Source organism: Rhinolophus sinicus, linkage group LG03, assembly GCF_036562045.2.
Source record: "Rhinolophus sinicus isolate RSC01 linkage group LG03, ASM3656204v1, whole genome shotgun sequence".
Classification (NCBI taxonomy): Eukaryota; Metazoa; Chordata; class Mammalia; order Chiroptera; family Rhinolophidae; genus Rhinolophus; species Rhinolophus sinicus.
Genome location: NC_133753.1, coordinates 107,132,016 through 107,149,727, shown reverse-complemented (window position 1 = coordinate 107,149,727; position 17,712 = coordinate 107,132,016). Strand labels below are relative to the sequence as shown.

The 17,712-nt window shown below is 42.6% G+C and overlaps 1 protein-coding gene across 1 annotated transcript in view; it reads right to left on the bottom strand.

Annotated features, from left to right (window-relative positions):
- GALNT17 (polypeptide N-acetylgalactosaminyltransferase 17) overlaps positions 1-17,712 on the bottom strand; it is a 514,547-nt gene that overhangs the window by 89,738 nt on the left and 407,097 nt on the right. The window contains exon 6 of the mRNA XM_019715773.2: positions 13,619-13,736. Within this exon, the coding sequence (XP_019571332.2) occupies positions 13,619-13,736 (118 nt within the window). The remainder of the gene's footprint in view (positions 1-13,618; positions 13,737-17,712) is intronic.

The window sequence follows — 17,712 nt, the reverse complement described above, 5'->3', positions numbered from 1 at the left end:
TCATCAGATTTGTATGGAATCACAATAGACCCCAAATAGCCAAAGCAATCCTAAGGAAAAAGAACAATGCCGGAGGTATCACACTATCCTGACTTCAGCTTCTAATACCAGGCAACAATAATCAAAACAGCATGGTATTTGCAGAAAAACAGACACACAGACCAATGAAACAGAGTTGAGAATCAAGAAATAAACCCGTATAAATATGGACAGACAATTTTTGACAAAAAAACAAAAAACATACAATGGAGAAAAGACAGCCTCTTCAATAAATTGTGCTGGGAGAATTGGAAAGCCACGTGCAAAAGAATGAAACCAGACTGCTATCTGTCACTGTGTACAAAAATTAACTCAAAATGGATCAAACACCTAAACATAAGACCTGAAACAATAAACAGCATAGAAGAAAACATAGGCACTAAACTTATGGACCTTGAGCTCAGAGAACATTTTATGAATTTGACCCTAAAGGCAAGGGAAGTAAAAGCTAAAATAAATGAATGGGACTATATCAAACTAAAAAGCTTCTGCACAGCAAAAGAAACCATCGAAAAAATAAGTGGCAATCAACTGAATGGAAGAAGATTTTTGCAAACAGTGCCTCCGATAAGAGGCTAATATCCAAAATATATGGAACTCATACAACTCAACAACAACAACAAAACAAACAATCCAATTAAAAAATGGGCAGAGGACCTGAAGAGACATTTCTCCAAGGAAGACATACAAATGGCCAACAGACATAATGAAAAAACGTTCAACATCACTAATCATCAGATAAATGCAAATAAAAACAATGAGATACCACCTCACCCCAGTCAGAATGGATATCATCAACAAGGCAAATAGTAACAAGTGTTGAGGAGGCTGTGGAGAAAAAGGAACCCTCATACACTGTTGGTGGGACTGCAGACTTGTGCAGCCGTTATGCAAGGCAGTGTGGAGGGTCCTCAAAAAATTAAGAATAGAATTACCATATGACCCAGCAATCCCTTTCCTGGGTATTTACCCATAAAATCTGAAAACATTTATCCATAAAGATTTATGTGCTCCAATGTCCATTGCAGCGTTATTTACGGTGGCCAAGACATGGAAACAACCAAAGTGTCCATTGATAGATGATTGGATAAAGAAGTTGTGGTATATGTACACAATGGAATACTACTCTGCCATAAGGAAAGATGAAATAGTACCATTTGCAACAACATGGATGGATCTTGAGATTATTATGCTGAGCGAAATAAGTCAGAAAGAAAAAGTAGGGAACTATAGATTTCACTGATATGTGGCATATAAAACTGAAAACAACTAAAGAACAAGAGAAGCAAATAAAGAAACAAAAACCCATAGACACAGACAATAGTTTAGTGCTTAGCAGAGTGTAAGGGGGGAGGGGAGTGGTAGACGAGTGTAGGGACAGAGTCCCAGAGAGCAGTTTCCAGGCTCTTGACCTCACGCTCACGTGGGAAGGTCCTGGCTCGGGTAGTAGATGGCCATCAGCTGCAACTAGTTGGCCATCAGCCATTAGCCATTGGCCACTGATATAATTGCCGTCGCTAAGTTAGCAATCATGGATTCCAGTTAGCAAGAGGTTGGTTGGTTGGTTGGCTGGTTGGTAGAGAAGCAGACAGCTGATTGCGGCTAGCAAGAGGGGTTGGTTGTCAGAAAAGCGGATGACAGATTGCGGATCGTGTGGCTCCTGCTTCCTGTATCTCCAACCCAGCCGCCAGTGAGACTATAGTGTTATGACTCCCCTACCTATGGCTCTGTTGGTGTTCCTTTTTGGCCTCACCATATCCTGCGTTCTTGTGCGGGGAGTGGGAGCAGAGACCCTGCATGACACATGGTGCAGCGAGCAGGGTATGGTGCCGGCCAGAATTTTCAAAGGGATAATGGAGCAATTTATGTGTATGAAAACTCAGTCTCAGGAAGCCCATGAGGAGCGGCTCCGGGAGCAGGAAATGCAATCTGCCTGGGAGAAACACGACCCCTTGGTGAATTGGTGGTCCTCTCAAGCATCTGGATGGCACACCGCCCTGTTGGCCATAGCAGGCGTTGCCTGCTTTTTGGTGGTCTACTGCTGCTGTAGACTCCAAGGGTTGTGGACATCTTATTCCGAGGCCTCTACCCAATCGGACGCCTGGCACAGCGTGCAGGATTCTGGCCAGGTAGGAATGGCATCTGACTCTGGGCAGAAGGACATGTGACCCCCACACAGTTTGTGTTGCCCAATAGCCACTATTCTCAGGAGTTGAACCCCCATGGAGGGGTGGGAAGATGTGGATGGTTCTCCGACCAGCTTAGGCTGGAGAAAGCGAAGGTCACTGTGGCCCTGTGGGCTGGGAAGTGCTTGCTGAGGCAGCCCAGATGTGGGATTTGTAGTCCCAGGAGGAAATGCTTGCTGAGTCCTCGGTGGAAGATGCAGGTAAGGTCAGGGTCGTCCCTCAACCCTAGGTTGGGGAGGACTTGGAGCCCTTGCCCTGCAGAGACGGCATACGATGTGAGGCCAATGCATAGCCCTGGCGAATGACTGTGGACTATGGGGAATTGCCTTCCATCCCTGATTTGATGGACCACTTGACTGTTTGCTTGGGAACGTGCCACCATGTGATGGAACTGGCAGATGTTTACTTTCTGTGTCTCACCCAGCCGCCAAGAAGACTGGGGTGCAGGAAGACCCCTTATTGGGGTACTGGTGGATGTTTACTTCCTGTGTCTCGACCTTTGAGAATATGTAAGCACCTTGGCTGTGAGCCACTACTGAGACCAGCATGGTACCCTGAGAAACCCTGGCTGTGCTTAGGAAGTCTGGCTATGCCCAGAAAGACTGATTGTACCCTGAAAACCCTGGCTGTGCCCAGAAAGCCTGACTTCAGGTAGGTGGTTCTTCAGCTGTGGCTCTAGTGGGGGCCTCATCATCTCCTTTTGGGAGGTGCCACAGAAGAAACATGGGAGCACAGGAGCACTAGATGCGCAGCTAAGGAGCCTCATGTACTTGCATGAAATTGGAGTCTGGAGTGGAGATGTGCAAGTTGCAAACATCTTAAAAAATTAAGATCTTTTCCCAAAAATATTTCATCAAAAAACACGAAGAGTCTTCAATTAAAAAAACCCAAAACACTATTTTCCTAACTCTTCAATTCTTGAGGTGTAGCACATGAGGCAAGTACCTGCTGTGAGCCACTGGCTTAAATCATAAAAGGGATCACCACATCCTGCTTCCTTTAAGTCAGCCCAAAACCTAAGCACTGTGGTCCAGCAGACAGATTGGAATGGTGAACACCCCACACCTGTCCTGGAACCCCTCTACCAAGCTCTACCCTTGGCTGGGACCCTGTAATACTACTACGTTCCCTTGACCTCTCACTGCTAGGTCACAGAGCACTGCTCCTCCTCAAACCAAAAGTTTCTGAAATGGAACTTCTCGAGTCCCCACCTAAGACGTTCTTCTCTGCCAGTGTCCTCTAAGTGAATACAAGTGCTTGGAAACCTGGAGGTATCCTTCACATTCCCACTCATTCATTCCTCACATTCAATAACCCTAGCTCCTGCTGGACTTACCTCCTAAATGGCCTCATATCCATCCCCTGATCTCCATGTCTACTGTTTCTAACTCCAACTTCTCTGGGTACTTACGTGCACTCTTCTCTCATTGCCACAAATTCACTCTCCACGTCACTTCTTCTTAGTCTCCTTTCCAGCCTCTCTTTCCATGCCTTAAGTATTGCTTTCTTTTTTTCCCCCCTGGACTTCTGTCTTATCCCCTCTTCTCCTTTCTATAGGTAAACTCTTCCTTCTTGTGTCTTCAAATATGATATAGGTACCGCAGATGGCCAGTCTATCTCAGGCCAAGTCCTCTCTTCTTAGCTCAATCACCACACAGCCAACTGCCTGCTAGATGAATACGAGTGTTTAAGAAACTTCAGACTCGCCATACCTTAAACAGAAAACATCATCTCTCTGCCTTCTCCCAAACCTCCTCCAGTGGTGTTACTTATCTCAGAGAATGATAGCACCAGCATCTTTCAGTTGTTCAAGCTAGTAGGTATCTTGAGAGTCAGCCTTGACTCCACTTCCCTTCATCCCCTCCACACACTGAGTCCTCAGGTCCTGTTGCCTCTACTTTCTGAATTGGTCCATTTTTCTCCCACTGCCCCAACCCTAGTCCAAGCTCTCTCACTGTTCATCTTCTGACTCTATTCAGCTTCATAATTCATTCTCCACAAAGCAGTCATATTAATGTTTGAATTAAAAAAACCCCACAAAAAACTCTGATGGCTTCACTCCCCTTAAATCTCTTCAAAGGAGCTGGTGAAGGACATATGGAAGTGTGTGTGTGTGTGTGTGTGTGTGTGTGTGTGTGTGGTAGTTACATATACATATATAGTTATATCTGTCTATAGATATATAGAGATATACACAATGCATATGTATCTGTATCTTTTTCTCCTGAAATGTTCACATTGGTCCTTATGAAAAAACCAAATTCTTTTTCAAAAGTCCTCCATAATCTAGGCTCTCCACCCACATTGCTGCCATTACATCTAACGCATTTCTCTCTTCCTTTCTCTGCTCCAGCCATATGGAACCCTGCAGTTCTCTGACACGTTTTCCTCTTAGAATTCTAAACTTTTTCACATGCTTTACTCTTTGACTAAAATAGTCTTTCTCTTTTCTGAACCACATTACTGAGGTATGATCAACATACAAAAAGCTGTACATAGTCAGCATACACAACTTGATGAGTTTGAACATAAGTATACACCTGTGAAATCACTACCACAATCTACACTATAAATTATATTACTATTATCATATTACTACTATTTTGTGATAAGAACACTTAAATCATATAATCATCTCAATAGATGCAGAAAAAGCATTTGACAGAATTCAACATCCATTCATAGTAAAATCTCTTAACAAATTAGGAATGGAAGGAACATACCTCAGCATAATAAAGCCTATATATGATAAGTGCACAACTAATGTACTTGGTGGTGAGAGGTTGAACGCTTTTCCTCAAAGATCAGGAATAGGACAAGAATGCCCACCCTCACCACTCCTGTTCAATAGAGCACTGAAAGTCCTAGATAGAGCAACCAGGCAAGAAAAATAAATAAACAGCCTCAGAATTGGAAAGGAAGAAGTAAAATTGTCTCTATTTGCAGATGACATGATTTTATACATGGAAAATCCTAGAGACTCCCACTAAGAAACTGTTAGATCTAATCATGAATTCAGTAGAATTGCAGGATATAAAATTAGCACACAAAAATCAGTAGCATTTTTTTTTATACAGTACAACAAATTATCTGAAAAAGAAATAAAGAAAACGAACTAATTTACAACAGCATCACAAACAATAAAATAATTGGGAGTAAACTTAACCAAAGAGGTGAAAGGTCTCTACTCTGGAAACTATAAGACATTGATGAAAAAAATTGAAGAAGGCACAAATAAATGGAAAAGTATTGTGTGTTCATGGATTGAAAGAATTAATATTGTTAAAATGTCCAAACTACCAAAAGCCATCTATAGATGCAATGCAATCCCTATAGAGATTCCAGTGGCATTTTTACAGAAGTAGGAAAAACAATCCTAAAATTTATGTGGTACCAAAAGACCCCAAATAGTCAAAGCAATCCTGAAAAAGAAGAACAAAATGGGAGGCATCACACTTCCTGATTTCAAGCTATACTATGAAGCTATAGTAATAAAACAGTATGGTACCAGCACACAAACAGACAAACAGATCTATGGAACTGAATTGAGAGCCCAGAAATAAAAAGCATATATGGTCAACTAATAGATGACAAGGGAGCCAAGAATGATCAATGTAGATAAGACCATTTCTTCGACAAATAGTGCTGGGACAACTGGATATTCACAAGTAAAACAATAAAACTGGACCCTTTTCTTACACCACTCACAAATAAACTCAAAATGGATTAAAGGCCTAAATGTAAGACAGGAAATGATGAACTCCAAGAAGAAAACATAGGAAAAAAATCTCCTTGACATGGATCTTGGCAATTATTTTTTTTGGATATGACACCTAAAGCACAAGCAATAAAATAAAAATTAAAAGCTTCTGAACAGCAAAACAAACAACCAACCTAGTGAAAAGATAATCTAAGGAATGGGAAAAATATTTGCAAATCATAATCTGATAAGGGATTAATATGAAAATATATAAAGAACTCATACAACTCAATAGCAAAAAAGCAAATAATCCAATTTTTAAAAAGGGCAAAAGATCTGAGTAAATATTTTTCCAAAGAAGATATATGAAAAGTCAACAGGTACATGAAAAGATACTCCACATCAGTAGTTATTAGGAAAATGCAAATCGAAACCACAATGGACTATCACCTCATGCCTTTAAGAATGGCTATCATCACAAGGGCAAAAAATAAGTCTGCAAAGATGTGGAGAAAAGGGAACCCTTGTGCACTGTAAGTAGGAATGTAAACTGGTGCAGCCACTACAGAGAACAGCACGGAGGTGCTTCAAAAAATTAAGACTAGAACTGTGATATGATCCAGCAATTCCACATCTGGGAATATATCCAAAGGGAATGAAAACACCCACTTGGAAAGATATATGCACCCCCTTGTTCATAGCACTGTTATTTTTTATTTTTTATTTTTTATTAAATTTATTGGGGTGACAATTGTTAGTAAAATTACATAGATTTCAGGTGTACAATTCTGTATTACATCATCTATAAATCCCATTGTGTGTTCATCACCCAGAGTCAGTTCTCCTTCCATCACCATATATTCGATCCCCCTTACCCTCATCTCCCACCCCCCACCCCCCGCCCCCCTTACCCTCTGGCAACCACTAAACTATTGTCTGTGTCTATGAGTTTCTGTTTCTCATTTGTTTGTCTTGTTCTTTTGTTGTTTTTGGTTTATATACCACATATCAGTGAAATCACATAGTTCTCTGTCTTTTCTGTCTGACTTGTTTTGCTCAGCATTACTCTCTCAAGATCCATCCATGTTGTCACAAATGTTCCTATATCATCTTTTCTTACTGCCGAATAGTATTCCATTGTGTATATATACCACAACTTCTTTATCCATTCATCTATCGAAGGACATTTTGGTTGTTTCCATGTCTTGGCCACCGTAAACAAAGCTGCAATGAACATTGGAGCACACGTGTCTTTATCTCTAAATGTTTTCAGATTTTTTGGGTAGATACCCAGAAGAGGGATTGCTGGGTCATATGGCAATTCTATTCGTAATTCTTTGAGAAACCTCCACACTGCCTTCCATAACGGCTGTACCAGTCTGCATTCCCACCAACAGCATAGCACTGTTATTTACAACAGCCAAGGCGTGACAACAACATAAGTGCCCATCGATGGATGAATGGGTAAAGATGTGGTACATATATGCAATGGAATATGACTCAGCCATAAAAAAATGAGGAAATCCTGCCATTTGCAACAATACGAATGAGACTTCAGGATATTATGCTGATGGAATCTAAAAAAAATAAAATTAAAAAAACCCTCAAAAACCAAAACAACAAAAACCCCAAACTCAGAAAAAGATCAGATTTGTTGTTACCGGAGGCAGGGCGTGGGGGAGGGGAAACTGGAGAAAGGTGGTCTAAAGGTACAAACTTCCAATTACAAGATAAATATTTACTAGGGGTGTAATGTACAGTGTGATGACTATAGCTACTGCTGTATATGTATGAAAGTTAAGAGAGTAAATCCTAAGCGTTCTCACACAGGAAAACATTTTCTTTTTCTTCTTCTGCTTTCTCTTTTTATTGTGTCTATGTGAGATAATAGATGCTAAATAAACTTACTATAGTAATCATTTCACAATATATGTAAGTCAAACCGTTATGCTGTACACTTTAAACTTATACAGTAATATGTCAATTATATCTTAAATAAATATTTTTTTAAAAACACTTAGCAAAAAATCTACCCTCTTAGCAAATTTTTAAGTATACAATAAGTAGTAACCACAGGTGCTATGCTGTACAGTAGATCTCTAGGACTCACTCATCTTGCATAACTGAAACTGCCTGGAATATTCTTACTCCCACACCCTACTCCCACACTCTCTTTGCCTATCTAAATTCAACTCATTTTACAAGTCTTAAACATTTCCTTAGGGAGGTTTTTTCTAACTCTCTAGACCAGGTTATTTTCTCTTGCTATGTTTCCCATAGCACCCCCATCCTCTTTTCATACTCATCTCATTGGTAATTATTAGTTAAATGAATGGTTTTTTTAACTGAACATAAATTTCATGGCAGCGGAGAACATGTCTATCTACGGTGGCGTCCCCACTGAAAGTGCCGCTGGAGTAGACAAGGCACTCAACACGTCTCCATTATCTTCAAAGCATTCAGTTGAGCCATTGGCCACTGCAATATGTGCATCCAGATTAAAGAGCAGTCTGAAATCCCCAAGGCCTACTCTATCCCCAGATAAGACCAGGAATTTTCTCTGGATTTTATCACACATATATGCTAACCCTGCACTATGAAGGCATTTGCATAGCCAGACATGGCCAATGCCAGCAGGGAAGAGAGAACCAAGGATTTGTACAATCTAGAGGTTAGGAAAACTAAACAGAACTGATGGTCTTGTCCCCTCTAGGAGTAACCGTTATCTAAATCACAACAGCCAACAAATGTAGCAGCCTTGAGCCCAGGAGTTCCAAATGGAAGAGAAACATCACAAGAGGCTTCTGGACATGGGAATATTGGTGTCACGGGTCTCAGAGAGAGTAGGCGGGTGTATCCTGCTTAAGATGGACCTGAGTAATGTGTCCCAAACCCATGGGTAGAGGAGTGGCTGGGGTGGAGACCAGAGCACCAGTCAACTGCTTTTGTCAGAGCTCCCGTGTTTCTGCTGGAGCTAAGACATCGTCTTCTGCTGCCCTCACATATCAGCCCTTCCGGTTCTTGGACTTTCAGACTCAGACTGGGACTTCATATACCCCCGATTCTCAGGCCTTCAGACTCGGACTGAGTTATACCACCAGCTTTCCAGAGACAAGAGACAAGGTGGGGAGCAAAACTGTAAACATGAGACGGGATGAAGGGACTAGTGTGAGTGGCAGATTCCATGTTCGTTTGGAATCTGGAATGTTGACCACCTATGCAGCCCATACTTTCCGAATGACCCTTGTGAATGAGGCAATCCTTCAAATCTACTGCTGAAGTTATCCCTGCTGGCTCAGCGACTATGAGGGCCTGCGCCTGTGGGCGACCCTGAAGGTCTCCAGAGACTTGGGCTTGTGGGCTAGGCAAGATGGCAAGGATGACAATCTTGGGTCCCCTTGGGTCAGAATGGCTTCCCAGCTCTTCCGAAAAATGACTGGCCTGGAGGCATCATGGACTATGCAACCAGCAGTTGAGATACACAGGTCAAAACCTGCTTTTTAAGAACAGGATTGTTAACCTATACAAATTAAAATACACATGTCCTTTGCCCATAATTCATGAGTCTGAATGCTTCACCTACCACTGTTGTGGAGTTTCTGGCAAAAGCTGCACCTAGCGGGAAGCCTTGGGGCTGGGAGGGGCCAGTTAAGGTGATCACATCTGTGCATCCCCACACCCTTGTTTACTTACCTCTATCATGGGTCCTTGGTCTCACAAATCTTTTTTAGCAATGTGTGCACACAGGAATTCTGCCGTTTATTCAGTCCTTGAGGTTCCTGATCGAGCTAAGGCATTTTCTGATAGTTTGAAGGTCTGACAGTGTCTGTTTATTGTCTTCCTTTAGGACTGGCTGCCTGATAGGGTTGAGCAGTCTTGTGTGTCACTGTTTTATACAAGGATCCAGACTAAGATAGCACCTTTTCTTCCCAAAGAAGACTGATGTACAGGAGAAATCTGAAGCCATCTGATTTTACTCCACTTAAAAGTGATCTATCCACTCTTCTCCCCTTAGGGGATTTTTTTTTCCTTATCATTTAGACATGTTACAATAAATGCCTAGTTAATAGTTTCTGATTAATGTTATGATGAAAGCTTTCAATTTCTAATCTCATTTATTTTCTCAGTCCTGGAAACCTGTTTTCCTTTCACAGGATCGGTATTGATTGCTTTGGCCCCAGGCAAGCTGCCTTTCATCCTAAGGGTCCCAGAGTCAACTCTGAACCACAGTAAGACTTTCTGTTCTTCCTATTCTTGACACATCTTTACTTCTGAGGAATTAAAAGCTAATGAACATTTTCAAAGAATAGTTAGAAAGACTGTAGATGGACCTATTTCTCAGTGAAAAAAAATCACAAAGAAAAGATGGTATTCTCTAGTTGAAACGTTCCCACTTAATGAAAGCATAAGATTTTTGTCATTTGTTATAGGTTAATTTCTATAAATGTATGTGTGCACACCATATGAAAATTATATATGTGTGTATATTAAATAAAGCTCTGATTTTTTTTCAAGCAGTGGGGATGGCTTTCTTAATAATGTATTTATTATTCACCTAATTTGTGCTCTCAGCAGTATAAAATAGCACAAAATGAGAGAAGAAGCAATATAGTTTGTAAAACAAGCACCTGACATAGATTATTCCATGTGAAAAGGAGCCCTGCCCAGGGACCTAGCAGTCACCTGGTCCAGACACCTGCACATGCTGTTAAGGAGGAAGTGGGTGGTGGTATCTAAGGGGGCTGTGCTGTATGGGCCGGGAGTGAAGACAAAGGACTCGCTGTGGGCCCGCAGTGGCCATGAGGGGCACCTGGATGAGGCCTTGAAAAATGTAGACTCTAAACTGAGCTCCTTTCTGAGAATATTATGCATTTTCCAGGAAGCTGGCTAGGTCAAGGTATGGACGTGTGGCTCTCAAACTTGGCCATGTAACAGAATCACCTGGAAGGCTTGTTAAAACACAGGTTGCTGGACTCCACCCAAGTGTGTGATTCGGGAGGTCTCGGGTGGGGCCCAAGAATCTGCATTGGTAATAAGTTCCTAGGTGAGGTCTATGCTGCTGGTCAGGGACCACACCTTGAGAACCATAGAATATCGTAGGGATGGTGGCTCTCCAGACCCTGAACCCAGCCTTTGGTCTTTATGGCACCAACAGCACTCAACTCCTGCTTTAAGGATCAGCAGCAAACCAAGACTTCTATGGAGTTTGCAGGAGGGCATGCTCTGTGGGAAGTCAGAGGCATAAACCCTCCCCTCTCTCCAGCGTGAGTGAACAATAAGAGGCAGGCAACTGCACACGAGGGCGGTACCCACACCCGATCCATCCGATGCTTTCATAGTGATGCAGAGAGCAGCCAGTGGAAGAGTGGCTGAAGTGCCATGGAGATGACAGGGCAGGGAGCGGGCTCTATGGGCTGTTCATAAGGAACGTGTAGCTTTGGTGCACTGGGCTGTGCTTCGACGTGGAAACAGATGGACCTTCAGTTCCTTCAGGGATGGGGCAGCCATGCAGGACTGTCATCACCATCACCACCGAGGCTGACCTTTGCCAGGTCCAGGTCACTGCAAAGTAAATGCCTCACGAGTGTGGGGAGACCATCATCTTAGCAAGCCTTAGCAGTGACTTCCCCGTCACATCCTCTGTCTCCCCAGAACACAGCCTAAAGTGGCACTCAAACCTGGGAGTCCCACCTGTCCCCATAACCCTCTGCCTATGCCCCTACCTCCTTAGGGACAGTGCTCCACCCATCATCCTATGCTCCCCTCCGTGGGTGATGAGGTCGTATCGTTCACTGGCTTCCTTCTCTCAGCACACAGACACATTCAAATCTCTCTCATCTTAAAAATAAAATAAAAAAAATAAAAAACTCCACTCCACTCAGGGCTTCACTCAGCTCCTTCCTTTCACAGATCAGTACCTGGAACGAGTAGGTATCACCTGCCATTCAGCCATCTACTCATCCCGTCAGGCTCGTCTCCACCACTGCACGGCTCCTACTCATGCTAAATTCCCAATAGGCATTCATTCAGTCATTAATCTACCAGGTACCTTTTGAGCCACGTGCCAAGCATGGTCCTACATACTTGGGATGCAAAGACATGTGCGCCACAGAGCTTATAGTCTAGTGATGGGGAGGTAGAGAAAAATAAGACACATGATAAATAAAGTCTATGGCAGCTAGAAGTTGATGGGAGCTGAGGAAAAGAGCAGCAGCAGAACAGGACAAGGAGGGATGAGAAGATGGGGGCAGAGTGGACATTTAGGTTACAGGTCAAGTTCGACATGCTGGGTCCAGAAGTTTTCTTCAATTAATTCAAAACAGATGAAAGACAAGTATATTAGCTATGATAACATACTTATGGAGTTTTGAATTGCTGGGCTTCATGAAGAAATCCTATGCAAATTCCACTGAGGATGAAACCCAGCCTGAACTTGAAAACACAAAAAGAGTCTGTGATCTCCAAAGGGGAGTGATTTTAGGATCCAGAGTGGTCCCCATCATCCCCTTCGCTCATGTAGGTTGGCTGTTCATTATACCACGAGAGCACAAAGCCTGTCATTCCATAAAGGAGGCTCAAATGTAGATGAGTGGCCAATGAAGCATCTCAAAGGTACTGAGCAATTAGGGATAAACCAGGGAAATCACAAACAGGGCAGGCTTTGATTGGAAGTAGGAATTCTGCACTAGATAGCTGCCTAGTAGAACAAAATCAAGAAAACAACAGAAGAAGGTGGAAGAAATTCAATAAACATTAATCCTTACAATTGTGTCCTGAGTCATTTCCAGCAAGGTTACTTTCTAGGGGCCTTTCAAAGGTTCAGGATGGGGCAACAGACACAGAGACCCCAGCAGGGCATCTCCCAGCACTAACTCTTTGCAATGTGGAGGAGGACTTAACACCAGGCAGGAGAAGGAAGCCCATTGGTACGTGGTTATCAGGTCCTAAAGCAGTCCCTTCACCCATCCGTGGGGTTCATTTATCCGAACTCTAAAACGAAGAATTTGGAATGCATCAATGTGTCCAAATTTAATTTTTTTTTTTTACAGCGGAATTCTTTTTTCAAACAAAATCTTAAGCAAAACCCAGTATATAAAATATCTAACAGTGGACCTGATCTGGGCTGAGGGTCTAGCAAGAGGCGCATTCTGCCTCCTCCTCAGTCACCTCCCCCATCATTCTTCTTAGAAGCATTTCCGAGAAAAGGGAGGGTCCCACAGAAGGTGGTACTTCCCTCCTCTGGCACCATATAATTCTATAATGTACGTGACCATCAAAGTTCATAGAATGGAAATACTATTAGGTTTATGCAAAAATAATTTCAGTTTAAAAGGTTAAAAATAATTGCAAAAGCCACAATTACTTTTGCACCAACCCAATAATTTAAGGCGATTAATTAAAAAAAATAAATTTAAAGAGACAATTGAACTGGAAGAGCATGGGAAACAAATTCTCTTACTCATGCCCAGAGTGGGTCACCTAGGCATAGAATAAATCGTTCAACCCTTTAAGAGGAGAAAGCCCAGGATTCCCTGCCTAAGGAGGGGTGACAACCTTGCTGGAACATCTTCAGGAACAGGGGTGAGGTAAATGAATCTGTCGTTCACCAGCTAAAGAAGCTTTAAATACACATTAAGGCAGCTCTGCTCACAAACGTGAACAAACCAAGAAGATAGGATGCCAGGTCACAAACCTTGATTCCAAGTTCGATATTTTCTCCTCCATACACATCCATCCCAGGGTCCAGAAGGCCAATTTCACCAAAGAACTTCCTGTTGACCACGAAGGAGCAGCCAATCATGGCTGGCGTCCTGTGGAAGAGAGAGAGAAGCTAAATTTATGTGATACACACACACACACACACACACACACACGAGACACATACAGACACGCAGAGAGAGAGAGAGACAGAGAGACACATACAGACACACACACACACACACACACACACACATGCACTTTTTTCAGCCATAAGAAAAAAGGAAATCTCACCATTTACAAAAGCATGGATGGGCTTTGAGGGCATTATACTAAGTTAGATAAGCCAGAAAAAGACAAATATTGTATGATATCACTTCTATGTAGAATCCAAAAAAGCCAACCTCATCAAAACAGAGAGTAGAATGGTGGTTACCAGAGACTAGGGTTGGGGGAATTGAGGAGATGTTGTTAAAAGGTAGAAACTTGCACTTAGAAAATGAGTAAGTTATGGAGATGTATGAACAGTGTAGTGATTATAGTCAACAGCACTACATCATATCCTTCAAAGTTGCTAAGGGACTAGATCTTAAACATTCTCACCACAAAAAGAAATGATAATTATGTGATGTGTTAGAAGCGTTAGCTAACACTACACTGGTCATCGTATTGCAATGTATAAATGAACCAATCAACATGTTGTACACCTTAAACTTACACAATTTTATATGTCAATTATGTCTAATTTTTTAAAAAGAAGGAGCTGAAGTCATTATGGCATCAGTACCAGAAGCCCTTCACAGGCACCATCGTAACACGTGCTACGTTCCACTCTGGCTAATGGAGTACCTTCCCTGGAGGCCTCATTCCTGCACCCTCATTCTCCACAAAGCTGTTTCAGCTTCAGACAAATGACAGGCCCCAAACCCGCTAGGGATAAGCTGGCTCCTCTGTAGCTTGGACAGGAACAATCTCACATATCACATGAAGCCTGCAAACAAGAGCACTGGTTCTCACGGCACATCTGGTGACAACCGTCCGTGGGCGGTCTCCGAGAAGCTCAGAGATGATGAACAAGACATATGTGCTCCCTGTCCCAGGAAGAAGAGCTTTACAAGTTGGGGGTGTGCAGGGAAATGAGACGGGAAGGTCAACGGGAAGAAGCCCAATCTCCACATCCTGGTAGGAGAAAGTGGAGCAGCAGAAGGCAGAAGACTCAAAGGACATCCCTGGTGCCCAAAGGGGTCAATAATAAGCCCAGAGAGACTACCTCTGTCCACACAGAGGGGGCGCTGAGCAAGAGAGATGCAAAGTATCTACAGGGCGGCTTGGCCATACAGTCTGAAAATAAAGATTAATATTTTATTTCTGCATATATTAATACCCTTGATTATTTTTTCTAGAGTAGGCTAAAGGCACAAGTAGAACTCAGTGAAAACCAGAGACAAAAACCATCTGAGGCAACACATCACGGATGCATGGGTAGGAATTGGGGAAATGCAGCATTAGTCTACCATGTTCATTGCAATTTTGCATGAAACACGGAACCATGCATTGCTAATGAGGACAACACACTGACACATTTTACATTGCATGGTATTATATTATATTACATCCTATATTGTCATGTAATATCAACAAATCCTTTATGATGTCTTTCTGCCTCTGTTTCCAAACTCTATAGGTACCCTTGTATAATAAACTGATTCAGGATATATTTTCTCAGCACCTACCGTATCTAAGGCATTTTACTGGTGCTGTAGGGGTAAAGAAACATACAATATACTTCCTGCATTCAAGCAACCAAGAGTCATCATCATTATTACTATATTATTGTTATTATTACAGCAGTCATGTATTGAGTAATTACTATGTCTCCAGCACAGTGCAAACTGCTCTTCATACATTGTCTCATTTAAAAACCTCCACAGCCCTGTGAAGGAGATAGGACCATCTCCATTTAAAAGCCGAGGCCCACGGAGACTTAGTGACCTGCCCCTGAGTCCCAGAGTAGAGTTCAGAACCCATTCATCTTCCAAGCCCTTGATTACAGCCCTTCTGAATCATGTCGCTCTCCAGCAGAGGCTTCATGGAAGAACTGGTGAACCTCACTCCACCAAAGGCCAGACATGCATTAGGATGCTTCCTGAACAAAAGAGACATCTCATACCGGGGGCCCAGTGAAACTCCCCTGCCCCCCCCCCACGTGAAAGTACCGTGTTTTGCCGTGTATAATGTGCACCCACGTCTTTGGCTCAAAGTTTCAAGGGAAAAAGCTTTCATTTTAATTTTTTAATTCAAATTTTTATTTGTTTACATTTAGGTACTTGTTTTTTTTATTCTAAAGAAATTGTAGCATTTATTTTTTAACATTATGGTATAAGAAATTCCACATAACAAATAATTACAAAACATAAGAACTGATCAAAGTATAGGAAATTTTATGTATTGGTAACAAATTTACGATATTTACACATCATAGAAGGCCAAGAACTCCGGCGTTGCTAGTTCATTGAAAGTTCAACAAAACCGATGATCGTATTCCAGGGTGTTATTTTGCATACGGATATAGTTATTGATTTCTAGAGTTACACTTTTAACTCATAAGCACAAATAAAAGAATTAAAAACATTTATATAGATACCGAATTAGTACTACCCATGTATAATGTGCATCCTTATTTTTTCCTCACAAATTTGGGCAAAAAGGTGCACATTACACATGGCAAAATATGGTATTAGGTGGAATTCTTTTGAGCTGGAATGTAGACCTCAGTCTCAGCTCCTCATCTGCTCCTTCTGACTTTGAGCTTAATGTCCAGATTTCTAACTCTATGGAATACCTCTAGGTACCCATGAGATAGGGCAGTACTGAGGCACACTGGAAAAAGCAGTGTTCAGAGGTGAAAGGACCTAGTTTGAATGCTGGAACTGCCATTGAAAACTGTACTTGGTTATGTTAACGGAGCGCTCTGGATACCAGTTAAGACTCTCCAGAGTGTTGCTGTGAAAAGATGTGAGATGTGCTCAGTGCATAGGGCAGGAGTTCAGTAAATAATGTTCCTTTGCCCTCCTACTGAGGCCCATCCATTTTCCCCCAGAAACCTCACCCAATCACACATGGGATGCTGCCCTCTACTGGTGCAGCTGTGCCACTCCAGCTACAAGGCCGGAGGAGGGGTTGCGGGGTAGGTGAGGGTGGAGGGCAGAAACCACTTCAGTGTCTGTCAATTGTTTCCTTCAGACCTTGGCCCCTCTGAGAGAAGCAGACCTGAAGCCTGGAAAAGCACTATGTAAGCCCATGCCCTGGCCTCAGTTAACAATCAAATTACGTTTTTCCTGAAACTTGGAATGGTGCTGGGAGCTAGAACTAGATGGTCTCATCCACGTGTAGAGCACCGGCTGCTATGTGATGTGGTGCAGCTCTAATGGCCCTGGGCACATGGATGATGGCACATTGGCAAGAGGCAGATGCACAGTGGAGGTGTGAGCCAGGGGGTGGGGCTGCCTGGTGATTTCAGCTTCCTGTCTGCTGACAGGTCTGGCTCAATTCTCTGCCCCAGATCATGTGAGAGCCCCCTGTATCTTTGGGGTCTGTCCTCCTTGACTTAAACCATGTTAGATAAGCTTCTGTTCTTTGCAACCCAAACCGTGATGATGACACATGCTGTCCCCTCTTACTTATGACCCAGAGGGAGGAGGGAGTTTTCATCACATGCCCAGAAGTGACAAACTGCAGGGAAGATTCATTCGGGGAGAGTTAAAAACTAGGGTCCACCCTAGTGATGGAGAAATGTGACATGCGTGCGAGAGATGGGAGATGAAGCCTCGGAGTGCAGGAGTCTCCAGAGAAGGGGCACAGCAGCAGCCTGGCATTAACTCAGCTTTCCAGAATGCAATTGCTGAGCACATCAAGGAATTCCGGTCAGAACAATCTCCTGCAAAAGCCTGTGCTTGGTGGTTAAAATTGTCTGCTGTTAACAAGCATAGCTAGTTAAAATGCTGCCTCAAGATGTTATACTTTCTAACTCCTGAAGGCAACCAAGGCAGTTAAAATCACAGGGCAGTCAACAAACACTATTAAAGAGGT